The sequence below is a fragment of the Podarcis raffonei genome, chromosome 14, assembly GCF_027172205.1.
Source record: "Podarcis raffonei isolate rPodRaf1 chromosome 14, rPodRaf1.pri, whole genome shotgun sequence".
Classification (NCBI taxonomy): domain Eukaryota; kingdom Metazoa; phylum Chordata; class Lepidosauria; order Squamata; family Lacertidae; genus Podarcis; species Podarcis raffonei.
This window is the reverse complement of record NC_070615.1, coordinates 10,090,899-10,116,984: the sequence shown is the minus strand read 5'-3', so window position 1 is coordinate 10,116,984 and position 26,086 is coordinate 10,090,899. Positions and strand designations below refer to the sequence as shown.

The 26,086-nt window shown below is 46.5% G+C and overlaps 2 protein-coding genes and 2 non-coding genes across 6 annotated transcripts; all 4 read left to right on the top strand.

The window, feature by feature from the left end:
- Positions 1-1,404: 1,404 nt before the first annotated feature.
- Positions 1,405-7,085, top strand: RPS17 (ribosomal protein S17). The gene is made up of 5 exons (XM_053364901.1): positions 1,405-1,529; positions 3,090-3,241; positions 3,619-3,724; positions 6,474-6,539; positions 6,959-7,085. The coding sequence occupies exons 1-5, from the start codon at positions 1,527-1,529 to the stop codon at positions 7,037-7,039; spliced, it is 408 nt and encodes a 135-aa protein (XP_053220876.1). The 5' UTR covers positions 1,405-1,526; the 3' UTR covers positions 7,040-7,085.
- Positions 3,349-3,480, top strand: LOC128402233 (small nucleolar RNA SNORA71). The gene has a single exon (XR_008327631.1). It is a non-coding gene; the product is annotated as a small nucleolar RNA SNORA71 (small nucleolar RNA).
- Positions 4,539-4,672, top strand: LOC128402232 (small nucleolar RNA SNORA71). The gene has a single exon (XR_008327630.1). It is a non-coding gene; the product is annotated as a small nucleolar RNA SNORA71 (small nucleolar RNA).
- A 4,466-nt stretch (positions 7,086-11,551) lies between the features above and the next one.
- LOC128401934 (tigger transposable element-derived protein 1-like) lies at positions 11,552-24,290 on the top strand. 3 transcript variants are annotated; one of them, XM_053365584.1, is made up of 8 exons: positions 11,688-11,877; positions 14,336-14,846; positions 15,544-15,661; positions 16,130-16,212; positions 17,299-17,425; positions 17,847-18,053; positions 19,501-21,223; positions 22,286-22,371. In XM_053365584.1, the coding sequence occupies exons 2-7, from the start codon at positions 14,433-14,435 to the stop codon at positions 20,937-20,939; spliced, it is 2,388 nt and encodes a 795-aa protein (XP_053221559.1). In that variant the 5' UTR covers positions 11,688-11,877; positions 14,336-14,432; the 3' UTR covers positions 20,940-21,223; positions 22,286-22,371. The 3 variants fall into 3 exon arrangements, with proteins under 3 accessions (XP_053221558.1, XP_053221559.1, XP_053221557.1); XM_053365583.1 differs by lacking the exons at positions 11,688-11,877; positions 19,501-21,223 and adding an exon at positions 11,552-11,681 and having other exon boundaries at positions 22,286-24,290; XM_053365582.1 differs by lacking the exon at positions 19,501-21,223 and having other exon boundaries at positions 11,691-11,877; positions 22,286-24,290.
- Positions 24,291-26,086: the final 1,796 nt, after the last annotated feature.

Below are 26,086 nucleotides of genomic sequence, written 5' to 3'. Positions count from 1 at the left end.
CATTTTCTGTTCTCATCCTGAAGCAAAGTTCTTAACTTGAGGTACTATTTCTGGGTTAGCGGCGTCTGTAACCTGAAGCGTCTGTAACCTGAAGTGTCTGTAACCCAAGGTACCACTGTATCTAGGTAGGCTAGGTAGTGACTGGCTGAAGATCACCCAGTGAGCTTCCTCTGTGAGTGGGGATTTTAACCCTTTCCTTCCAGGTGCTAATCAAACACCCTAACCCCTATACCACACTAAAGTTTGGCCTCATTGAGGGGCAGTATTTCAACATGATTAGGAAAATGAGTTGAAAAATGAGTAGAAAAAAGCATTGTGTATTTGTGTGTGTATGTTTTTAAAATATATATTTTTATGTACTGCCCAGAGAACAAGAGTAACTGAGCTGATACTGATAAACCGAGTGACAAATTAACTGAACAAACTAATTGTCTTGTCAAGACTGTAAAGGACTTCAGATTTTAGATTTTATTGCAAGGCTTTGAAATAACCCTGTACTCCTAAAACTGAAATTATGTTAGATGGGGATGATTTGCCACCCCCTCTCCCGCCCCCAATGGGCTCCTGTTCATTTAAATGTCTCCTGACAACCAAATTGTCAGGAGGTGGAGATGCATTCAACACCTAAAGAGAGGCAGTAAATCTATTGAGGGGCAGTTAAAACAGCACTGGGAGACGTGCAGCTCTCCAGATGGAGTTAAGACTACAACTCCCACCAGTCCTAACAATTGACTGTGCTTGCTGGGGCTGATGGGAGTTGTAGTTCATCTGCAGTCTGGGCCGACCCATCCATGAGGCAAGGCGAGGTAACTGCCTCAGGTGGCAGGATCCACAGGGGCAGCATGATCCTGATGTGTATCTTTACCCCCCCCCCCGCTCCTGATGTAGATCTTCAAGCACCCCTTCTTCCCTGGCAGGCGAGGGGAGCTATTTTAGGGTTCGCTTGAGGTGCCCAAATGCCTTGGGCGGGCTGCCTGGAGTAAACTCATCCATTTGCCAGTGCCCACAGTGGTACAGTGTGTCCGGTTGGTGGTTCGAGCACACCCAGGGACGGCTGTGGGCAGAATTCCTGCATTGCAGGAGGGGTTGGACTAGATGACCCCGGGGTGTCCCTTCCAACTCTACTGTGTTATATGATTCGATGATTAAGCGAGAAACGGACCTTTCTGGAGGGAATGCCAGTGCGGGAGAAAGGCGGGTTATAAATATCTTAAGTAATAAATGAAATCGGATAACAGCCAGCAATTTCAAATACGGCAACGCAAAGCGGGGATTTACTCTGAATGGATTCCTACGACTTCAGTCACCTTCGTCCAACATGAGCCGGAAGTGAAGGTTTGCTGCAAAACGCCCCAACTCTCTCTCCCTCTATATCACGACGGCTTGTAAAAAGCTCCCTCCGTGCCGCTAGGCGGCGCTGAGGAGACGCGCGGCGCGGTTTTCCTTGGTTGGTCCTTCTAGCCCCCAACGCTTTATAGCTCTCTTCCCGGCATGCTTTGCCCTCTTTTCGACCGGCCGCCGTCGACATGGTGAGCAGGAGGGCGGCGGAATCCGAAGCCATCCGCCGCCGGGGGGCCATTGGGAAGGGAATGCGGGGTGGAACTAGCACCGGCGGAGGGGGCTGCAGGTCGCCCGGTCGGTAGTCCAGAGGCTAAGCCCCCACTTCTTGTCCCTGCGGGCTGAACCCGACTTAGGGGGTGGGGGGTGCCCTGTTTCTTCCGGTATAGAGATGGCTGCATTCCTTGAGTGAAGGCTCCAAGGCCGTAGTTAGGCCGGCCAGGCCTTCCATGCATTTAGGGGGGGTGCGGGGCGGCGGCTGGGAGATCCAGTGGGAGATCGGGTTCTGTCATGGCGGCGGAGGCGATCGGTGCAACCTTTTCGTAGGCCTCTGTTCGCTCGCGATGGGAGAGAAGGGGAAAGGAAGGATTGGGAAGGAGCCGAGCATAGGGCGGCCGCCTTCTCTTTCCGGACCTTGGGGCGCCCTGCTCCCCGAGCATCTGTCAGACGGTGAGAAATCGGGCAGAATGAAGTTTCCCTTTGGCGTGATGGGGCAGCATGTGCATATTCTTGTTCAGCAATGCATCTGCATACCAGGGAAAGGTTCCAGAGGATTTTAGGCTTACGATTCAGGTATAGGAGAAAAGGTGTCTGGAGTATGTCTCTTAAATATGGTATTCTCACCTCAAGTCTTCCTCGACCTTAGCTGCCCGACCATTAAAAATTCAGTTGAAAGGTAGCTCACCCTGGCTCTTACCCTTGCAAAAACGCCTAAGGTTTGTTCACTCTTTCATTTGGATGCGACCCACCTGGATTTGTGGACAATTTAAGGCAGGGCAAGGACTTGAGACCTTTCCCCTACTGTGCCTGGGGGTAGTGGTGCTTTTTAAGTTTTCTGGCCATGCATGGGTAGTGTTGACCCTTTGCCGTATGAGTTACTGAATCTGCTCCCCAAGTTTAGAGGCTTCTGTCTCATCTTTGCCAAACCATGGCCTAAGCAGTGACACAAGTCATAGTGTTTGTATGTAGCACAGTGCAACACATGCCAGGCAAACAATCTTCCCTTCTATTTAATAACAGTCATTAACTATTAAATGCAGTTGCACGAACTCCTGACAGAAGTTGTGTTTAAACATCAGTCAAAAAGTTGTGAATGTGCAGCCTTAGCATGTTGTTCTTAAGTCCCGCGTCCTCTCCAGGTGTTTTGGATTGCAACTCCCATGATCTCTGGTGTTTGGCCATGCTGACTGGAGTTGATTGATGCTGTAGCCAAAAACATCTGAGAGCCCCAGGTTGGGAAAGACTGCCTCAAAGGGACTGTTTCTACCAATGTCACCTTTTCTGAACCCTTTTGAGATAAGGCTGCACATGTCTGCCACCTTGCCACTGCTCCCTATTTGTTTCCAGTGCACCATGTTCTGGACCTGAGTGTTTCAATAGTAGGGCCATTGAGAGGGAAGCTGCCTGGGGATTCTTCCACTCTTTACAAAAGGCTAGGCTAAAGATTTTAAGCCCCTTGCAAAATTTATTGTGTAGTCATTCTGTTGCATCTTGCTGATTTTGTGGGTTTTTTTGTCCTTTGACTCTCCCAGGGACGAGTGCGCACAAAGACGGTGAAAAAGGCCGCCCGGGTCATAATTGAAAAATACTATACCCGTCTTGGGAATGACTTCCACACAAACAAGCGAGTATGTGAGGAGATCGCCATCATCCCTAGCAAAAAGCTGCGCAATAAAGTTGCTGGGTAGGTTGTTTGGTTCTGATCTGCTAGCACATGCTAGGAGACACCATGGGAATATTACAGCCAACTGCTCTGGGGAGGTTCCAGTGAGCTAAACACCTTTCTTAACAACCTGCATCGAAAGTGATTTTGGTCTTGTTTGTGGCCTGGTCATTGATAGTGCAGGAAGAGAATTCTTGATAGCATTTCCCGTGTTTGGAGGGTTAATTCTCATCCCTATCAAACCCTGAGCTTCTCAGACACTCCTGTGGGCTTCTCCTTAATTAACCAGAAGGTTAGAACGGGTGGAAGATTTATTTCTTGTGTGTGTCTTTAGTTTTACCTTAATGGGACTTGAGAGAATCACAGTCAAACTTAATCAGACACCCGTCTCTTTGCAGGTATGTTACCCATTTGATGAAACGCATTCAAAGAGGACCAGTTAGGGGCATCTCCATCAAACTGCAGGAAGAGGAAAGAGAAAGAAGAGACAACTATGTCCCTGAGGTAGGTTTTGAAAGCTCAGATGAGTTACTTGTGGTGCATAGATTCTCCACTCTCTTCAGGTAGCAATGAATCTATTGCCTCTCCTTTTTTTGCATGCTTTGAGAAGTTGCATGTATTATTTTGACATTCTTGGTCCAGTACACTTGGCATACTGTAGGTGCTCTCTAAGAAATGCAGCATTCACCTAGGTGGCCTTACTGCTAACTCAACTTCTATCTCCCAGTGTTGTAACAATGAACAAATCAGGTCACAGGTGAATGTAATGCTGAAAGCCAGTTAGAAATGCCTCAAAAGGGTGATGGACACTAGGATGGCATACTTGGATCTGAAACTAGCATTGCATATTGTTGTCTGAGTTGGTCCTGAGTTGGAGTATAGAGCCTAGTCTAATAAAGGCTGTCTGTAATCTTAGGTAACACTTACAAAGTTCCTACCATTTTCTAAGTGCTGTACTTACATTATTAGCTGAGACAATCCCTGTCCACAGGCCCATAGTTAATACAAATGTTACAAAAGGAACGGAGAGAGAAGAGGAAAGCAAGCCTCCGAACAGTTGCTTCTTCACTGGCAAATGGATGGGAGTAGGTTGATCTCCCCTTGCTATGATCTTTCTGGAAGGCAAGGGGTGCAGCCGTCTAGTTGGCCCTAGATCACCTGGCTACTGGCGGAGGCCAGAATGTGCTTCCCCTCAGCTCTGTAGCCTCAGGTAACTAGCAGGTGGAATAGCATGGAAGCTTGAGCTATGGCACTCAGCAGCTTGTGTCGTAGCTAGGATATGCTGTGCTTGTTCACTGACACGGAGAAGGACTGATGAACCTGCATCGAAAGTGATTGTGGCCTGTTCCTTGTGGCCTGATCATTGATACTGCAGGCAGAGAATTCCTGAAAGCATTTCCCGTGTTTGGGGGGCTTCTTTCCATCCCTTCCAAACCCTGAGCTTTTCAGACAATTTTTGTGTGTGCTTAATGCAGTAGTGTGGTGTTCACTGCTTGAGACTTCTCAAATGCTGTGGTTTTTTTTTGTATTTTTTTTTTAACACCTCTTAGTAATAAGGGGCGGTTTTGCTAGACTCTTATCTACCTGTGTCATGACAAAAACCTTACTCCTGATTTTCAAAACTAGTGACTGGTAATCTCTTTGCAGAGAAACATCATAGCAAAACAGCTTAGGTACACAACCTCTCAGTAAAACACTCCCATTTCTTTTCTAATAACTTTCAATGTCAGTGTCTCTTCTGACTGCTTGTAGCCAAATTCTAGGCCAGAACCCTAGTTGACTAGGACTGAATACAGGCTGCCATTTCACTTTTGTTTAGGCACTACCCATCTGATTGATGTGGATTTTCACTTAAGCTGCATAGGAGGAATGGGCTAGTTTCTCCCTTGATCTGCATTGGCATTGGTTGGCTTTCTTATGAGTGTTTGTAGGAAGAGGACCAAGGGCTTTTTGTTCATTCACAACTTGCCTTTTCACAGTTTAAAGCAGCATATTTATTGATCCTATTGAGAGTAGCCAATACAAGCAATACAATACAAGCCTTGTTAAAAATGTAGCATGAAGAAGTATTATGAAATGCTTACCATTGTTCTGGCTAAAAAAGCAAGCTCCAAGAAGCCTGTAATCGACAGACCTTTGGTACTTTTGGAATGAATCGAGACTGAGGTCACTTCCTGGGGACTTGGTGTTGTTTCTGGTGGATTATACACCTAGTTAGGATACCACTGGTATGACTTCTAGGATGCAGTTGGGAAAGTGAAATGTGAGGAGTGTCTGGTGCATGTTTCCTGCCCAGTAATTTGCTTCCATGTACTGAAGATTGCTGTTCTCACACTGGCTCCTCTGTTTATGTAAAATCATGTTTCAAATGTGTCATTGCCTGATGTTTCTAATTAGTATTTTGGTAAATATAAGCCTAGATTGTTAAGCATGGAGCAGTTGTCATGGGCGATCCTTGTGTATGCTTGGTAGACCAAGAATCTGGGTACTTAATGGAACAATAGAAATAGCCCTTCAGGTTACTTTGATGAACTATGAAATACTTTCCCAGTCGCCATACTCTGGGGTGTGTTTGTGTGTGTTGGCCAAGTGCTGTCTCCTGTCCCTTCCCTTTCCTGATCTATTCTTAGAGCTCTGTAGCTGCTGGTGATAGGCTTTTGTCAAGAAGATTCTGCTCCTTTTAGGCATTTTCATTTTCTTCTGAAAGTTGCAGAAGATAGTGCAAGGCAGCCCAAATCTTGAAGTTTTGACTGTAGTCCATCTAATTTGGTACTGCTGGCATGTTATACATGAATTTATCTGCTTACAACCTTTGTTGCTGTCACAATGCACTTAATGATCGGTAACTGTACATAGGTGGAGGGAAATTGTCATATATATGCTACAATCCTAATATGTGTTCCCTTAGTTAAGGGATTAGTGTGACTGATGGCACCAGAATGAAAACTATTGACTGTAAAGTTGGGAGATGATTGTACAGAGCCCATTCCCATACCAGAGAAATCTACTCCAGTGTCATTTGTGGACTGGTGTATATTTTGATATTGCTATTGGCACACTGTTTGGGGGTGCTCCTCCTCCATTTTTTCTTTTAAGCCGGTCATTAGTAGTGGCCTCAAGCAGACTACAGAACCATTGTCTGGTATAATGTTTGTATCACATACATGTGCTGTGTTGCCCTGGTGTTAATTGTGTTTATAGTCTGTTGACCGCTATTTAAAACAAATCTAACCTCTATGTCTTTCCCCATCAGGTCTCTGCCCTGGATCAGGAGATCATTGAAGTGGACCCTGATACCAAGGAGATGTTGAAGCTCCTGGTGAGTGGGGCAAGGGGATTGGCACAGCTCCCAATAGGAACTGCTCTTCTAACGGTCAGCTAGCTACTTCTTGAGAATCACTGTCAATGCAATGTTCTCTGTGCATGCATTTTTTTTTAGTACTCTGCCAGGCAGCAGTATTCAAAGTACTCTTGGGGGCATTTTTCTTGAATGTTAAATGGTCATTGGATCTTGTTGGCTAAGCCAGACTGCTTGGGAGATCATTATTGTGTTCTCCACAAATACAAAGTGCTGTTGTTTATTGTGTCAGTTTTGTACACCTTTTAAGTTAGTCTCAAAAGTTAAATGACATTATTCCTTCGGCTAGTCAGGATAAGGGAATGCCCTCTTTATTTATCAACACTGAAATCTGCTTGGTGTGTCTTTGCTAAGTGTTCCCTGTTCTGTGTTTCTTCCAGGACTTCGGCAGCCTATCCAACCTGCAGGTCACACAGCCTACTGTAGGGATGAACTTCAAAACCCCAAGAGGCGCCATCTGAAGCCATTGTCAAATTTTCACTTTTAAAATAAATATATAGAAACAAAGCTGTGACTTTTGTTCTTGTGTGTCACATTTGCGTCATCTAAGTTTGATACAATACTGTGTGGAGGGGCTCTGCCGTGGACATTCTTAACCCAGGCCAAGATCTGGCTTACGGGGGCCCATGAGAAGAGGGGTTTTCATGCACAAACTAAGCACACAGTTGTGCTGTATGTAGCTGGATTGACTATGAGCGGCATTTAGGAAGGTGAATGTGCAATGTCACTTGAAAAATGCTTCCCCCTTAAATTAGTGGAGGAGCAGATCAGAGATTACTACATACCCAGAACAGTGGTATATGGTGTGTCCCATTCTGTGAGAGAAACCGAGAACCCAGTTTTGTGTCACAGAAAAAAGCCAAAAAGTGTTCTGTAGTGTCAGAACAGAGGAGGCTCATTGGTACCACTGGACTTGCAGCTGAATCTTGAAGGCTTTATGTAACGTAAGAACTACTTTGATAGAGAAAGGGTAGAAGGTTCACAAGCTGATCAGTCAAGACATGTCCCAGTTGCTTTTGTCTTGGACCAGTGGTAAACCTTGTGGGAGGCAGTTCCCTGTGTTCATTGTAGCTTTGCCAAATGTACGGTATGTGTTCATTGTACCAGTGCTGGGGGGCTTTTGGTTCTCCAGATGTTGGATTCAAATTCCCATCAGCCCCAGCATGCATGACCCAAAGGATGATGGAATAGAATTATGTAAGGCCAGTGGTAGGCTGTTTTGTGAATGCTCACATTAAAAGGCAAAATATTATATGTAACTCAATAAATATTTGGAGAACTGCAGCTTGGGGGGTGTAGAAATTTATGTTTTGCATGGACAATGCTCGGAGAGTTACCTTAAAAGCCTTCACTGGTCAGGATCTTCTCCCAAGTGATTTATTGAAAAAACTAAGGAGAAGACAAATCAAGCATCTGAGATGTACTAAAGAATACAAGCAGATGACACACTTGAAGATGAGATTACAGTACAGTGGTATCTCTGGTTACAAACGCTTTCGGTTACGAACTCTGCTAACCCAGAAGTAGCTGCTCTGGGTTGCCCCAGAATGAGAACGGAAATAGTGTGCCGGCGGCAGCGGGAGGCCCCATTAGCCAAAGTGCGCCTCGGGTTAAGAACAGACCTCCGGAACACATTTAAGTTCATAACCCAAGGTACCACTGTATTGACTAGAGTGGTAAAAATACAGAATATGAGTAATTTTCAAGCAACATTTTGTAAGTTTTCAGCTCTACACAGATCTGTGTATTTTTATATATGTTATATTTGTGTTGGTGTCTAATCACTGTTAGCATTTTTTGTTATATGGAACTGTGAAATAAAAACGTTTTAGGAAATAAAAATAACCCTGCTAATCTTGTAAACGGATATGATCATCTACCAGAGAAAGTAAGAGGGAGATTTACCAGGAATGGCCACGATCCCACTGTTCTCCATCATTTGCATCTGCAGAGCTCTCTACTAAGAACCCAAGCACAGCCTGTTCCTGCTTAGTGAAATACCGTATTTTTTGCACCATAACACTCACTTTTTTCCTCCTAAAAAGTAAGGGGAAATGTCTGTGCGTGTTATAGAGGGAATGCCTACGGGTGGCATGCCTACGGATTTTCCTCCTCTAAAAACTACATGCGTGTTATGGTCGGGTGCGTGTTATAGAGCGAAAAATACGGTAAATACACCAGCCTCTGCAAAGGTCAACAGACCCTGAAACAAAAGGAAAAGGTTCCCTTCTCAGAAAACATGAAGGTCATAAGGATAAAGGACCCCTGGACTGTTAAGTCCAGTCAAAGGCGATGGGTGCAGCGCTCATCTCGCTTTTCAGACTGAGGGAGCTGATGTTTGTCCACAGACAGCTTTCTGGGTCGTGGCCAGCATGACTAAACCACTTCTGGCACAATTGGACACCGATGAGTGCCAGAGTGCAGGAAAACACTTTACCTTCTCACCACAGTGGTACCAATTTATCTACTTGCACTGGTGTACTTTTGAACTGCTAGGTTGGCAGAAGCTGGGACAGAGCTATGGGAGCTCACCCTGTCGCCAAGCCTGAGAGGCTCAGTGGTTTAGGTCACATCCCAGTTATGTAATAGGACAATCCAAAAAGCTGGTGTGTAGAAGCTGTTTCCTCCAAGAAGAAACACCAATCTTTGTTTCAAGGAAAATACCGGTATGCTTGTTGTTTGTTGCAAAGATTATTGTAGTTGCTACCAAAGCCTGGAAAGCCTAAGACATTATTCTGTTAAGTGAGGTGCATCAGGGCACAAATACTTGCCCCAGGCAAATGTGGAGCACTCCAGCTAGCAACCAGGGAAGGAAGAGGAGGCGACTGTCAAGTGAGGGGGGGATTCCTTTAGCTGTGGGCCATGGATTATTTGCCAACCTGCTGCCCTCCAGATGTTTTTTTGTTTTTACTATAACACTTGATTTTTTTTAAAAAAAACCTTAATTCTCTGACTTGTCGAAACGTATTGTCCAACTAATTCACATAATGCATAAATTCACATAATGCATAAAAACCCCTACATTCCTGATGAAAACAGTTTGTTCCTTTATTTTATATGTTTATTTATTAAATGTAAAACAAAGTGATATGTCTCTTCTGACAACTGGTATTCTAACAATTATAAACATGCTTTTGCCACTGTATTGCATTCTAGATGGGCACAACAAGGTGGGATTTGCTGGGGGGACGGGGCAGAGCAAACCCAGAGCAGCGCCTCATCCTGTATAATACAGGATTGTCCCCTATGTCAATGTAAAATACTGTGTCCTATACTGATACAGTTTCATCCTGCATTTGAACTCCCCCAAGCCACCAAGTTAGGAATCCCCTCCACATGCGTTTAGAAAGTTGCGTGAAAGGCCATGTATTTAAGCTCTGGGTAGCCAAGCTCGAGGGACGCGGGTGGCGCTGTGGGTAAAACCTCAGCGCCTAGGACTTGCCGATCGTATGGTCGGCAGTTCGAATCCCTGCGGCGGGGTGAGCTCCCATCATTCGGTCCCAGCTCCTGCTCACCTAGCAGTTCAAAAGCACTCCTAAGTGCAAGTAGATAAATAGGTACCGCTTTATAGCGGGAAGGTAAACTGCGTTTCTGTGTGCTGCGCTGGTGCAGGCTCGCCAGAGCAGCTTCGTCACGCTGGCCACGTGACCCGGAAGTGTCTGCAGACAGCGCTGGCCCCCGGCCTCTTAAGCGAGATGGGCGCGCAACCCCAGAGTCGGTCACAACTGGCCCGTACGGGCAGGGGTACCTTTACCTTTAGCCAAGCTCAGATTTTACAAAGTCATGTCCATGTGTGTGCAAGGGGGCATGAGTGTGTATGTGTGACAAATTCCAGAGGAGCCATCCTGTTAGGCTGCAATAGATTGTAATGGATTGCTTTTGTTATAGGAATTCTAAGGTCTTAAATATAGAATAAATGTTGATAACTGCACAAAGTAAACACACATATGTAAGTATATAAACCGCATGTCTAAAACAGTACAGGAGAGCAATCCAAAAGCCATCTGGGCTCTCCTAAAGACTCTTAAGTATTTCCCCTGCCTCCTTCATCCCCCTTGCCTGAGAACAGGTAGGCAGATAGCAATCAGGGGAAGTTCCAGAAGGGACCCCTCTTCTATATCTATGAACCTCCTTTGTATTAAATGTCATTGTTTGCCCAGATGCTCTGCATTGAGGGATGTCTGATGGGCATCCCAATGGTCTTACCACATGCTAACGTTTTGTGTAAACAATGTAAAACTTGCTAAATCCTCAAGAATATCACCCCTTGACCTGCCTGAGTCACAGTAACCCCACCTTAGGTAAAGGGACCCCTGACATTAGGTTCAGTCGCGGATGACTCTGGGGTTGCAGCGCTCATCTCGCTTTACTGGCCGAGGGAGCCGGCGTACAGCTTCTGGGTCATGTGGCCAGCATGACTAAGCCGCTTCTGGCGAATCGGAGCAGTGCATGGAAATGCCGTTTACCTTCCTGCTGGAGTGGTACCTATTTATCTACTTGCACTGGGACCGAGCAATGGAAACTCACCCCATCACAGGGATTTGAACCGCTGATCTTCTGATCGGCAAGCCCTAGGCTCTGTGATGAATTTCTGACTGTTTGTGGAACGGATTGTCCTCCTCCTCCATGCCAAAATGCAAACCCTTAAAGAGATGTTTCTTCTTGGTTCGGGGTCTCTCTTTCCTCTTGGCAAGGAGGGGAGGGAACTCTGTTGCAACAGAAAAATAAAGACCTGCCTTGCTTTCACTGCATCTTGCCTCCATCATTCATCTCTGACCAATCATGGACTTGAGGGGCTCAGTCCCTTGGAGAGCTGGGCAGAAAAGCCAACCACCTCTATTTTTTCTATATCACTTTGAAGTCACTTTTGCACGAGATGGGGGGGGGAGAGAATCGCCCCACCACCAACCGCCCTACCCCGTCCTGTAGTTTGCACTGCCAGCTTCCTCCTTGCAAACCAAGAGAGGCGAAGGAGCAACCATCTTGCGCCGCGCACGCTGCATAGTGGCAGGGGGGAAAGGGAGCGCGCTCGCTCGCTCGCTTCCTGCCTGTCGACCACTAAATGCGCGCCGAGGAAGGATCCTGCCGCACCGCCTTCTAAGGGTTAGCTCGACGGAGCTCGATTCCTAGAGTGGAGAGTTGATTTATTTATTTTTTCGGAGGGGGGCGGAGAGGGAAGAGGAGGGGCGTCCTCCATATCCAATGCCCGTCCCCACGAAGCCCGTTCCCCTCCCGGATCCACCATCGGGGGAGAGAGAGCGGCTTTTGTCTTTGCCGAGAGCTGCATCGGGGCGATTTGGTGAGAGGCGCTGGGCTCATCTGGGCGAAGGGGAGCCCCGGGAGGCTTGCAAGGAGAGAGAGAGCGGAGGGGGGGAGAAGCTAGTAGTGGGGCGGGAAGACCCCAGAGGGAGATACTTGGCCCAGAGCCCAGCCAGTGAGTGGAGAGAAAAGGCACAAGAAATGTGGGTCGCTTGCAAACTGGGAGGGGTCCTATGCAGAGCTGGGAAGGGCGAGGCGAGCCTAGCTCTCTGTTTCGCCCCAAAGGAAGGGAGCCTGGGCAACATTCCCCGCTCCCCGCAGTATTGGGGAATCCGTTTTCAGTCGTCCTCTCTGCAAAAACAAGCAGGCCTCTTGCATTCGGCGATTTTAAAAAACGGGCGCAAAACGAACCGACTTGGTTCTTCGATTATATATGCCTCTACTTCGATTAGAATGAGCGACCCCCTTTGAGAACCGAACAAACCTCGCCTCCTCCGGTGCATTTTTGCACGGGGCAGAGCAGTGCTGCCGGGGGGGGCCCGTATTTTTAAGCAGGGTGCAATTTCCTTTAAAGGGGAATGCTGAAAACAAGAGGGAAGAGAGAGCCCAGTCGGTAGAGCGTGAAATACTTACTTTCAGGGTCGTGGGTTCGAAAGATTCCAGCACTGCAGGGGGTTGGGCTAGACGACCCTCGCCGGCCCTTGTTGTTGTTGTTTAGTCGTTTCGTCGTGTCCGCCACTTCCTGACCCCATGGACCAGAGCACGCCAGGCACTCCTGTCTTCCACTGCCTCCTGCAGTTTAGTCAAACTCATGTTAGTAGCTTTGAGAACATTGTCCAACCACCTCCTCCTCTGTCGTCCCCTTCTCCTTGTGCCCTCCATCTTTCCCAACATCAGGGTCTTTTCCAGGGAATCTTCTCTTCTCATGAGGTGGCCAAAGTCTTGGAGCCTCAGCTTCAGGATCTGTCCTTCCAGTGAGCACTCAGGGCTGATTTCCTTAAGAATGGATAGGTTTGATCTTCTTGCAGTCCATGGGACTCTCAAGAGTCTCCTCCAGCACCAGAATTCAAAAGCATCGATTCTTCAGCGATCAGCCTTCTTTATGGTCCAGCTTTCACTTCCATACATCACTACTGGGAAAACCATAGCTTTAACTATACGGACCTTTGTTGGCAAGGTGACGTCTCTGCTTTTTAAGATGCTGTCTAGGTTTGCCATCGCCTTTCTCCCAAGGAGCAGGCGTCTTTTAATTTCGTGACTGCTGTCACCATCTGCAGTGATCATGGAGCCCAAGAAAGTAAAATCTCTCACTGCCTCCATTTCTTCCCCTTCTATTTGCCACTTCTATTGCCGTCCCTTCCCACTCTCCAATTCTGTGATTCTGTGGTCGGTCTCGGTTGCTGCAGAGCTTGAGGATTCCTCTGCTTGGGAACTGGTTACTTTCCTGTGCAAACCTTTGCTTTTGCTTTTACAAGGCAGTTCTCAGCTGCGCGAGAAAGAGAACCTGCATGTACCCTGCCAGTATACCAGAGAAATGTTACTTTGTTTTACATTGTTCTCCAAATATCACTAAAATAGAGAAAATAAAATGGGTTTTCCTTAGAAATGGGCAGTTTTCTGTGAGTTCCATTGGACAAAAAGGCAGATAATTAATAAAGTGCAGTATCACCCACCCAGTGCTTTTTTTTCCTGGAGAAAAGGTGAGGGAACTCACCACAAAGTAAGTTTGTTGTGGCCCCAGTCACAGTGCCGCCACCCCACCCTCACCCCCGGGCAGGGGCTAAATGTAATTAATAAACTCAAGCAGGCAATGATCTGGATTAGAAATGGCCACAATTTTATTGATTACAGATCTAGGTGGATTTTTGGTTCAGGCATTGGGTGTACAGTGGTACCTCGGGTTACATACGCTTCAGGTTACATATGCTTCACTAACCCAGAAATAGTACCTCGGGTTAAGAACTTTGCTTCAGGATGAGAACAGAAATCGTGCTCTGGTGGCGCGGCTGCAGCAGGAGGCCCCATTAGCTAAAGTGGTGCTTCAGGTTAAGAACAGTTTCAAGTTAAGAACAGACCTCCAGAACGAATTAAGTACTTAACCTGAGGTACCACTGTATATCTGTTCCAGCATCCCCAGACAAAATAATTATTATTATTTAATTTTAAAAAGGTAGGGGAACTCAGTTCCCCCAAGTTTCTGCTAAAACAGCAACAACAACCACCCTGCAACCATCAAGCAGCAGCCTTGATTTAAACTATTTTCACAGTAGCTTAAGAGTAACAGGCTTAAGGAGAACAAGGCAGTGAGGAAAAGGGGTTGCCAGATGGAGGAAAGTGGGTGAAGGAGGTTCAGGGTTTCAGCCAAAGGCATTCACTGCTTTTCCTTCTGGGATAAGTCCATGTTGGTAGCAGGAATCATCCATATTTGTTGGGCAGAAATCTTCCTTCCTTGCCTGGGGCATTAATGGACCTAACAGAAGTATGTCTTGGCTTTGCAGGCCTTGGCAACACCACTAGTTAGGGATATCTCTGCCTTGAGACAAAAAGCTGGCAGGCAAAAGACGCAAGCCTTCTCTCACGCTGGAGGCTTCCAAGATGGAAGAGCAAGACTCCGCTGCCTTTGAATCAGGAAGGAGCCCTGAAAACATCAAGATTGGGAGCAGCGGGGAATCCTGGGAGAAAACCATGCAGAAGACTCTGAGCGAGAACTTGCTCCGAGCGGATGTGCAGCACCAGCGCTTCAAGCAGTTCCGCTACCAAGATGCAGAGGGCCCCCGCGAAGTTTGCAACCGCCTCCACGACCTTTGCCATCAGTGGCTGAAGCCAGAGCAGCATACAAAGATCCAGATCCTGGACTTGGTGATCCTGGAGCAGTTCCTGACCATCCTTCCACCGGAGATGGAGCGCTGGGTCAGAGAATGTGGAGCCGAGACCAGTTCCCAGGCAGTCGCCCTGGCAGAGATTTTCCTCCTGACGCAGGCAGAAGAGAAGAAGCAGGAAGAGCAACAGGTGAGAGCACTTTGTCCCGGTAGTTCCAGGGGCCCAGGAATGTGAGGGAGGATACCCTAAAACTCCCCACTAATTGCCCAGCTCTTTGGGGAAATAATATCTGCAATCCCAAGGCCTTTGCTTCTGATCACTCCTTTTCTCTCTAGTCAATGTCTTCTCCCTAGTCCAGGGGTCTGCAACCTTTAAGACAAAAAGAGCCACTTGGCCCCGTTTCCGAAGATAAAAAAACTGGGAGCCGCAAAACTCGTCATTATAAAAATAACTTTTTTGTCACTTTTTAAAATTATTTCTTTGTTTGACCCCTCAGAATTACTCCTCCTCATAGAAATAAACGTTAAATTAACAAGTTACCTTTTTGTGTGTGTGTGTTCTTCACTCCCCTTCAAAACAGTGACCAGTGTACATGCCCCCTTTCAATGCAGTGACCAGCGTACATGCCCCTTACAATGTAGCGGGCGGGCAGGAAGGTGACGCCGGGATGGTGCGTGACTAACGCACGCACCGCCCCCATGCAACGTCACAGCCAGTACAGTGCCCGCCACAGTGGGGAGTGTCGGGGCGCACAATGCGCCTCCTCCCCTCGCTAGTATCCGCCCCGGAGCCGCGGCAAAGGTGTAAAAGAGCCACATGTGGCTCCGGAGCCGCGGGTTGCAGACCCCTGCCCTAGTCAGTGTCTCGGATCTTGTTGATTTTTCAGGGGCAGGGGTTGTTTGGTGCTGATTTCTCCGAGGCTGAGAAGACTTCAACAGACACCAAACACAGCCCCCTACGAAAGGGGATCATGCCAGAGGGTGACAGTGGGACCAGCTGGCAAGGTATGGATTTGAACTTGGTCTCTCGTACTGAGGATGTAAGAAACCTGTGGGCTGTTTTTGTGCCTCCCTGGGTCTTCCAAGTCTCCAGTCTTTTGCCATAATTCAAAAAAATGTGCTCGTGCTCCGTACTTGGAAGACTTTGCCAGCACTTTGATTTGTGCCCAAGATGGAAATGGGGAAGAGCGTTTTCACCCAAATTAAATATAAAATGGGTATAAATGTATTTTGACAAGACGTTTTGTAACACTCTTGTGTGCTTTGACATGCACCACTTAAATCTCTGAAGCAATGATATGTTACTGCAGTGATGTGGGTGGCCTTCCAGATGATGTCTGACTACAGCTCCCATCAGTCTAAGCCAGTAGGGCCAATAGCCAGGGATGATGGGGGATGGAGCCCAATAACACCTAGAGGACCACAGGTTCTCCATCATGTGCAACTGGCTTCCCACCACTTTGTCTCTTACAGGCTATGGAATGCTTCCAGCAATACGTGCTCAGCAATCTCTTCTGTGCGGTGGACGAGAAACGGCTTCCGGGCAGCCTGATAAGGTAGGGGGCGAGGATTGTTGAGGAAGCTGATTTAAGACGGACTGTGTGCTTCTGTCCTTTCACCTCCCTAGACCTGAACAAATCTCTCATGGGCGTAAGAAGAGGCCGGCTGGATTCATCTAATCTAGCACCTGCTCTCACATTCGCCCAGAAGCCGGACGTGAGCACAGTAGCACTCTCCCTACTTGTGATGCCCAACTACTGGTACCCAGAGGCATACTGCCTTCAGAGAGGAGGCAGAACATGCCATTGATAGGCTTGTCCTCCATGGATTCATCTAACCCTTTTAAAACCTATCCAGTTGGCTGCGTCTTCTGCTGTGAGAATAAGTGCTTTCTTTTGTCCTGAATTTACATTCAGCTACATTGGATGCCCGCAAGTTGTAGTGTTATGGGACAGGGAGAAAAACTTCTCTCCCTCCACTGTCTCCACTTTGTGCATCATTTTATTTCATTTTTCCCCCCAATTTTTTTTTATTACGGTAGTTTTCCAAATTTATAACAGATATAACACAACACAAAATAACAAACGAATAACAAAACATATTAAAAAGAAAAACAAAGATACAAAACTTCTTACGGTTAAAAATCCAAGTTAAATTCCATTATTAAATGACTTCTTCAAATCCTTCCTAACTGATTTTCATTAAATCTCATTTTAGCAGTTTTCCAATATCCACTCTAATAAAATTAACGTGTTCAAATTACTAACTTATTTTCTTTTCATAATATTCTCAATCCATAATACTATACAGTACAACATACTTTAATCCTAAGCCAAATTTAGTGCTTGCAAGTATTTCCACTTATATAATAGTATTTAGCTAAGTATTCCTTAAATTTCTTCCACTCTTCTTGATGTTCCTCCTCTTTCTGATCACGGATTCTTCCAGTAAGGTCACTTTGTGCATCATTTTAAACCGCTGTCGTGTCCCCCTTTACATCTGTTGATGCCACTCAGTGAAGGTTTGAATCTTGCACAAAATGCCCAGTTACTTCCCCTGAACTTGCCTTTTAGCTTTTGCTGAAAGATAACATCTCTTGTTATATTCCTAAGAAGGAAAGGTTCTTATCTTTCTCCCCCCAGGATCCGGCAACCTTGAAGGGGGCTGCTATGTACCTTTCTAAGGAGGAACGGGCTTTGCTGGATCCAGAACAGAGAGCTGTGCACAGGCAGCTCGTGATGAAGAGCTGTGGGATCATGGCCCCTCTAGGTAATGTGTCTTCTTCCCTGGTTCTTGTTGAGACCTGTTTACAAACCCAAAATAACATTTGTTTCTAACCTGATGGCCCAACCTTTAACCACCTGGCTCCATCCTGATGTTTTGGACTACGGTTGCCATCAGTCCAGTCAGCACAGCTGATGGGCTGTAGTTCAAAACATCTGGAGGGCACCAGGTTGGCAAAGGCTGCCTTAACCAGTGTTTGATCCAAGGTCATCTGGTTAGCTGGGAGCTGAACCCTGGTCTCCATGATCTTAGTCCAACTATATCATGGCAGCTGTCACTTAATTGAAGGAACAATCTCCCATCTAATATTTTAGTCCTTCCTATATCACAATGGCTAGTTGTAGCTCAATTATTTTTGGGGGCCCATTTCTTAAACTTGCTTATCCCTTTCCTGTCTTTATTCCAGGAGGCGAAAGATGGGAAGTGGAGAGTAAAGGAGAACCACGAGGGATGTCGCCGGAAAGAGGGCGGTGCAAAAAGAGTGAAGAGCAGAAAAGGAAGACTGAAATAAACCATAAAAGGAGGACTAAATCCCCCGTTTCTGAAGACGGCGACTATCATGAAATCACAGTCCAAGGGAAAATAGGGAAAATAAGGAAAAGAAGCGAAAAACGTAAGTGCCGTGTTTGGGGGCGGGGGGAGTTAAAATTCTAAAATCCTGAAGCTTGTTGCAAAATCTGCACAGGAGAGAAATGATTTAAAATAAGGGTGTGTGGAAAGAACATAACTGTGAGTATGCAGCTCACTACCCATGGAAATAATCCACACAGGGGAGGGAACCTAAACATGCTCAAGAGTAGCGGGTTGTGCGTGGCCCCCACAAGGTTCTCCGTCTACCTGCCTGCTTTTTGTACCCTCACTCAGTCCAGGCAGCTGCTCTGCCTATCAGCTTCTCCTCCTTAGGCTCAGTCTTTCCCTTGTAGAACACAGCAGAGAGGAAGATGGGAAAACTAGAACTACAGTGGTGCCCCGCAAGACGAATGCCTCGCAAGACGAAAAACTCGCTAGACAAAAGGGTTTTTCGTTTTTTGAGGTGCTTCGCAAGACGAATTTCCCTATGGGCTTGCTTCGCAAGACGAAAACGTCTTGCAAGTTTGTTTCCTTTTTCGTAAAACCGTTAATACCCAGGGTGCATTGCTTGAAGAGGTGCAGTTGCGACTTGACTTCGAGGAGCAACTCATAGCACGCGGTGTGGTAGCCTTTTTAGAGGTTTTTGAAGACTTTGGTGATTTTTGAAGCTTTTCCAAAACTTCTTTTGCAGCCATTTGGTAAGTTAAACTTTTAAAACTTTTTTGGGGGGTTTTGGATTTTGGGTTGGGGTGTTTGGAATTCAAGGACTTGGTGTTGGGGAGGGGTTTGCAAGAATCTGGAAGCTTGTGTGTTTTTTCCCTGCATTTTTATGATTTTTTGTGACCATTGGGCCACTCTGCTGTTTTTTTAAAAAAATATTCTGGGTTTGAATTTCTGTGTGGTGGGTGGCTGGGGGAACAGTTGAGGAGGGGTTTGCAAGAATCTGGAAGCTTGTTTTTTTCTTCTGCATTTTTATGATTTTCTGTGACCATTGGGCCACTCTGCTGTTTTTTTTAAAAAAAATTCTGGATTTGAATTTCTGTGTGGTGGGTGGCTGGGGGAACAGTTGGGGAGGGGTTTGCAAGAATCTGGAAGCTTGTGTGTTTTTTTCCTGAATTTTTATGATTTTTTGTGACCATTGGGCAACTCTGCTGTTTTTTTTAAAAAAATTCTGGATTTGAATTTCTGTGTGGTGGGTGGCTGGGGGAACAGTTGGGGAGGGGTTTGCAATTTCTGTGTGGTGGGTGGCTGGGGGAATAGTTGAGGTTTTTGAAGACTTTGGTGATTTTGAAGCTTTTCCAAAACTTCTTTTGCAGCCATTCGGTAAGTTAAACTTTTAAAACTTTTTTGGGGGTTTTTGGATTTTGGGTTGGGGTGTTTGGAATTCAAGGACTTGGTTCTGGGTTTGAATTTCTGTGTGGTGGGTGGCTGTGTGCTTTTGAATTTTTTGGATGTGAAGCACTGATTATTATTTTTTTGGGTTTGCGAAGGTAGGAGCTGTGCTGCCATGGGACCCAAGAAGACTGCTGCTGCAGAGGCCGGCAAGGGGAAGAAGGAGAAGGTTACGCTGGAAATGAAGAAGGAGATCATCCGGAAGCACGACGGTGGAATGCGTGTGACAGACCTCGCCAGGGAGTACGGGAGGAATCCATCGACCATCGGGACCATCCTGAAGATGAGGGAGAAGATCCTTGCGACTGATGCAGCCAAGGGAGTCACCAGGATCGTGAAGAACCGCCCAGCTGTTCTGGAGGAGGTGGAGAAGTTGCTGCTCATCTGGTTAGAAGAGAAGCAGCGTGCAGGGGACACAGTGACTGAGGCCGTCATCTGTGAGAAGGCCAAGGCCTTGTACGCAGACCTCGTCCGGGAACAGCCAGGAACCTCAGGCGAGCCAGAAGTCTTCAAGGCAAGCAGAGGCTGGTTTGACCGGTTCAAGACAAGATCTGGAATCTACAGCGTGGTCAGGCATGGAGAGGCTGCCAGTTCTGAAGTTTCTGCGGCTGAAGACTTTGCAGCGGAGTTCCTGGAGGTTGTGAAGACGGAGGGCTACGTTCCACAGCAGGTCTTCAACTGCGACGAGACCGGGCTGTTTTGGAAGAGGATGCCCAAAAGGACTTTCATCACACAGGAGGAGGCCAAGTTGCCTGGCCACAAGCCCATGAAGGACCGTCTGACCCTGCTCTTCTGTGCCAACGCAAGCGGCGACCTGAAGATCAAGCCCCTGCTGGTGTACCACTCGGAGAACCCACCGGCCTTCAAGAAACACAAGGTCAACAAGGAGCAGCTGAGTGTCATGTGGCGATCCAACAGTAAGGCTTGGGTCACACGTGTGCTGTTTGTGGACTGGGTGAATCTTGCTTTTGGCCCTGCTGTCAAACAGTACCTGCTGGAAAACGACCTGCCGCTGAAGGCTTTGCTTCTGATGGACAATGCTCCTGCTCATCCTAAAGGCCTTGAGGAGGACTTGTTGGAGGAGTTCAGCTTCATCAGCATCATGTTCCTGCTGCCTAACACCACGCCACTGCTCCAGCCGATGGATCAGCAGGTCATTGCCAATTTCAAAAAACTCTACACCAAGGAGCTTTTCAGGCGATGCTTCGAGGTGACTGATTGCACCACCATCACCCTGCGGGAATTCTGGAAGGACCACTTCGACATCGTCACCTGCTTGAAGATGATCACCACAGCCTGGAACGGGATCAGCCAGAGAAATTTGAATTGCGCTTGGCGCAGCCTGTGGCCGGACTGTGTGGCACCAAGTGACTCTGATGCACCAGAGTCAACAGTGGTGCAGGACATTGTTGCCTTGGGGAGGACCATGGGCCTGGAGGTCACAGAGGAGGACATCAGCAAGCTGGTGGAGGAGCACGACCACGAGCTGACCACCCAGGAGCTGGTCGAACTGCAGGCAGAGGCTGCGCAGGAGTAGGCCTCGCTGGAAGAGGAGGAAGCAACTGAGGAACGGCTGTCCTCCAAAGAACTGAGGGACATTTGCCTGAAGTGGAAGGATGTGCAGGCTTTTGCACAGCGGCACCACCCTGACAAGCACGTGGCACATGACCTTGCGAACACTTTTGATACGAGGGTCATGCCGCCTTTCAGGGAGGTGCTGAAAAGGCGGATGAAGCAGCAGACCATGGACAGGTTCTTCAGCAAGAAGCAAAGAGTGGAAGAGGAACCTTCTTCAAGTTGTCCCCCAGAGTCTTAGAAAATGTACTGTACACTTTGTTGATTTTTAAATGTTTTTCTGTCATGTTTAGAAACTTAATTTATTGTTCCTTCAATTTTTGAAATGCTCTTTACAGTATGTGTGACTTTAAAGAGCACTTAATAAACTCTTGTTGTACCAAATTTGGATTTGTTTGGACTTTTTTTGACCATAGGTAAAGGTAAAGGTACCCCTGCCCGTACGGGCCAGTCTTGACAGACTCTGGGGTTGTGCGCCCATCTCACTTAAGAGGCCAGGGGCCAGCGCTGTCCGGAGACACTTCCGGGTCACGTGGCCAGCGTGACAAAGCTGCATCTGGCGAGCCAGCGCAGCACACGGAAACGCCGTTTACCTTCCCGCCAGTAAGCGGTCCCTATTTATCTACTTGCACCTGGGGGTGCTTTCAAATTGCTAGGTTGGCAGGTGCTGGGACCGAGCAACGGGAGCGCACCCCACCGCGGGGATTCGAACCGCCGACCTTTCGATCGGCAAGCCCTAGGCGCTGAGGCTTTTACTCACAGCGCCACCCGCGTCCCTTTTTTTGACCATAGGAATGCATTAATTGAATTTCAATGCATTCCTATGGGATTTCGTGCTTCGCAAGACGAAAAATTTGCTAGATGAAAAAACTCGCGGAACGAATTAATTTCGTCTTGCGAGGCACCACTGTACCGTGATTGGTTCTGCCTGTCATTGGCTCTGGCTCCACCTACTGTTGGTCCTCCTGCCTTTCCCCCTACCAATCTCAGTGGGCACCAACCACCACTGGTGCGTGTAAGAGGCACAGCCAAAGTGGACCCCATGGCAGCAGTAGAATTTGGACTCTGATTTCCTGGGTGTGTTGTTATTGTATAATTACTTGCTTTTTCATATAGTCATTTAATTCTTTGACTTTGGTGACTGACTGTTTTCTAGAGACTTGATTTGCCTCCTATATCAGTTACTCCGGCACTAGTTTACTCTTGCTTTTTAATAAGGATTTTTTAATTTATTTATTTAAGTTTGGCCATACATGTGAATAGTAGCTGAACTGACGTTCTCTTCTTTTCCTCCCCCTGCTATACCAGCTGTTGTTAAAATAAGTGAGCCGCCGACCGTTAAAAGGCAGAGGACTTACTTTTTCAACAAGGAGTGGGAAGAGAGGTATTGCTTTGTGGATCTGAATGGCAAGTGCGTCTGCTTAGTCTGCTCCTCAACTGTTGCCGTCTCAAAGAAGCACAATGTCCAGAGACACTATGAAAGAAACCACAGCAGTTTTGCAAAAGATTATCCCCTAGATTCCGAACTTCGGAAAAAAAAGGTCCATGAAATGAAATCCAAATTGGCGATTCCACCGACACCAGCCACCAGACCTGTGGTGCAATCCAAAAATAATACGATGGCATCTTTTAAAATTGCAAGCTTGCTTGCAAAGAGGAAAAAACCGTTTGTGGATGGGGACTTGTTGAAAGAGATATTTTTGACCGCCGGTGACTCAATGTTCGAAGGTTTCCCTAATAAAAAAGAAATACTTGCAGCGATTCAAAAATTGCAGCTGTCTGGAAACACCATCACAAGAAGAATTGAGTCTATATCCAGAGACTTGGATTATCAACTGCAAAGTGATCTTCAGAATTGCCTTTGGTTCGCACTTCAGTTTAATGAATCGACAGATATAACAGACCCGTCTCAGATGGCAGTTGTTGCAAGAATGGTTTTGAGTGATCTTTCTGTGATAGAGGAGCTACTCCGAATATTACCTCTGAAAGGAAAGACAAGAGGTGAGAATATATTTCAGACTTTCAAAGACTTTGCCATGGAAATAAATTTGCCTCTTCACAAATTGTCGTCTATCACCACTGACGAGGGAGCAGCAACAGGGTGTATCGGTGGGTTTATTGCCCAGTGCCAGCAGGACGAATCTTTTCCAAAGTTTGTTTCATATCACTGCATCATTCACCAGGAAGCATTATGTGCTAAAGTACTCCGGTTTAAACACATAATGGATGTGGTTAAAAAGATAATAAACTCCATCCGGGCCGTCTCCTCAAAACACAGGCTTTATAAAGCCCTTCTGGAAGATGTTGATGCTGAGCACAATGATCTCCTTTTACACACTGAAGGCAGGTGGCTGAGTAAAGGAAAAGTTCTGGCCAGATTCTTAAACCTGATTGAAGAAATTAAGGAGTTTTTTAGGTCTAAAGATCAGTATGTTGAACAACTTGACGACAGGTTTTGGTTAATGGACTTGGCTTTCCTTGCTGACTTGATGCAAAAATTGAACATTTTGAACTTTGAGCTTCAGGGTAAAGACAAGCATATTTCTGGGATGGTCACTGCAGTCAATGCCTTCAAAGATAAACTGAGGTTGTGGAAGTCACACTTGGAGAGGAAATCGCTCCTTTACTTCCCCTCAATGAAGCAAGTCATTGGAGAGAATGATTTCAATGGCGTGCCGTTTGTGGGCTACCTGGAGATCCTGGAAGAGCAGTTCCTTACTCAGTTTGAGCAGCTCATTGACATTGAGCCTGTCGTGTCCTTTTTTGCAAACCCATTCGACTCCATCGATGTCACAGTGACTGCCATGGCCATTGCAGAACTCTGCCAAGCTGGGCTGGAGGAAATAGAGCTGGAGATTGTGGACTTGCAAAATGACTTGGTTTTGAAATCTCATTCAGGCCACGACAACTTTTGGAATCAGGTTGGTTCCCAGAAGTTCCCTTTGTTGAAAAAGACTGCTGCAAAGGTAAACTCTTATTTTGGGTCAGCTTATCCGTGCGAGTCCCTTTTCTCTGCCAGAAAGTTTATCAAGTCAAAAAACAGAACACGGCTGACGCCTAAACATCTGGATGACTGTTTGCGAGCAGCCATCTCGTCGTACACCCCCAATTATAGCAAACTTGCAGATGACATGCAGTGCCAGGCTTCACATTAGTCTTGGAGCAGGGGCACAATTTATGTGAGGTGTGGTTGCTTTGCGTTAATCATTAGCTTTGATTGGGTTATTTTCAGTGGCTTCTGTTCTTTTCTATGCTGTGTTTCCTTTTAATTGTAGCTGATATATCACTCTTAAATACATCATTTTACTTGTGACCGTGGGTGTATATTGTTGCAGTAACTCAGCCCAGGTATAACCAAAATGTCATTAAAAAAAGTTCTCCGGAATGCTTCAGCACACTTGGGTGTTAAGCGAAGCGGGTGGGGAGCTAGCTAAGTGTCCCAAAGACTGCATTGGTCTCAGCCCCCATCTGCACTGTACAGCCGCACCTTGGAAGTCGAACAGAATCCGTTCCGGAAGTCTGTTCGACTTCCAAAACGTTCGAAAACCAAAGCGCAGCTTCTGATTGGCTGCAGGAGCTTCCTGCACTCAATCAGAAGCCGCAGAAGCATGTCGGATGTTCGGCTTCCAAAAGAACATTGAAAAACTGGAACAATCACTTCCGGGTTTCGATCATTTGGAAGCCAATTCGCTCGGGAGCCAAGGCATTCGCGATCCAAGGTACAATTGTACATTGAAAGCAGTATTATGCCACTTTACACAGTCACGGCTTGCCAAAGAATCCTTGGAGTTGTAGCTAATAAACTCTCAGAACTGTTTTGAGAGTTGTCCAGAGACTCCTAATCCCCTCACAGAACTACAATTCCCAAAGTTCCCTGGGAAGAGGGACCAGCTGTTGGACCACTCTGACAACAGTAGCTCTTTCAGAGGAATAGGGGTCTCCTAAGAATTCCCAGCAGCCTAAACCAGCTCTACTTCCCAGGATTCTTTAAGGGAAGCCATGGTTGTTGAAAGTGGCATGATACTGTTTTCAATGTTTAGAGCAGGTGAGGCCTGAAGCATGAAGTGCTCCAAAATCTCATGGTAGACGGCTGTGTTGACCCTGGACTTAATGAAGCACAGTGGACCAACACCAGCTGATGACATGGCTCCCCAAATCAACACAGACTGTGGAAACGTCACACTGGACTTCAAGCATCTGGCATTGTGTGCCTCCCCATTCTTCCTCCAGACTCTGGGTCCTTGGTTTCCAAATGAGATGCAAAAGCTGCTCTCATCAAAAAAGAGATAGCTCAAGGTTGTCATCTGAACTAGCCAGATGTTTAACTGAGAATCAATCACAGTCAGTTAATTGTTTGAAAAATAGGACTTTAGAGCCGTCTTGCCCCAAAATGGCAACTAGACATTCTGTTTTGGCCACTGTAACCTTGGCTTAAGGATCCATTTGATGCCCAGCTTATATTGAGTTTCTAACACTCCTGCTGAGGAATTTCCTGTGCAGTCTGATCCTACTTGTTTTGTTTATTCAAAAGTGCTGCGAACACAAGAAACCAAGTTCAAATCAAGCGGAAGTGTAGCTGTAATTCAGTGCCCACCACCATTTTCTAAAAATCTTCTTTCTGTTTTAAAAAAGTTATTATTAAACCATTTGTAAAAGTCTTCTCCCAAAATCATCTGTCGCCACAGGCTACAGGCACTTTGGAATAAAACTGGTAAACTTGCAAAGATAAACACCTTCAAGAAGTTATTATTAAACCATTTGTAAAAGTCTTCTCCCAAAATCATCTGTCGCCACAGGCTACAGGCACTTTGGAATAAAACTGGTAAACTTGCAAAGATAAACACCTTCAAAAATATGAGAGAGATCTATCTGCTCATTTATAAGCATATGAAAAGAGAAACCTAACTGCGGGGGGTGCGGTTCTCTGCTTTTACAGTGGTACCTCGGGTTGCAGACTCTTCAGGTTACAGACTCCGCTAACCCAGAAATATTACCTCGGGTTAAGAACTTTGCTTCAGGATGAGAACAGAAGTCGCACGGCGGCAGTGGGAGGCTCCATTAGCTAAAGTGGTATCTCAGGTTAAGAACAGTTTCAGGTTAAGAATGGAC

Coding starts and splice junctions, on each gene's coding strand:
- RPS17 (XM_053364901.1), top strand. Junction 3,725..6,473: donor GAGACAACTATGTCCCTGAG/GTAGGTTTTGAA, acceptor TTTCCCCATCAG/GTCTCTGCCCTGGATCAGGA. Junction 6,540..6,958: donor AGGAGATGTTGAAGCTCCTG/GTGAGTGGGGCA, acceptor TGTTTCTTCCAG/GACTTCGGCAGCCTATCCAA.
- LOC128401934 (XM_053365583.1), top strand. CDS start 14,433: ATGGAAGAGCAAGACTCCGCTGCCTTTGAATCAGGAAGGAGCCCTGAA. Junction 17,426..17,846: donor TGGGATCATGGCCCCTCTAG/GTAATGTGTCTT, acceptor TCTTTATTCCAG/GAGGCGAAAGATGGGAAGTG. Junction 18,054..22,285: donor AAGGAAAAGAAGCGAAAAAC/GTAAGTGCCGTG, acceptor CTGCTATACCAG/CTGTTGTTAAAATAAGTGAG.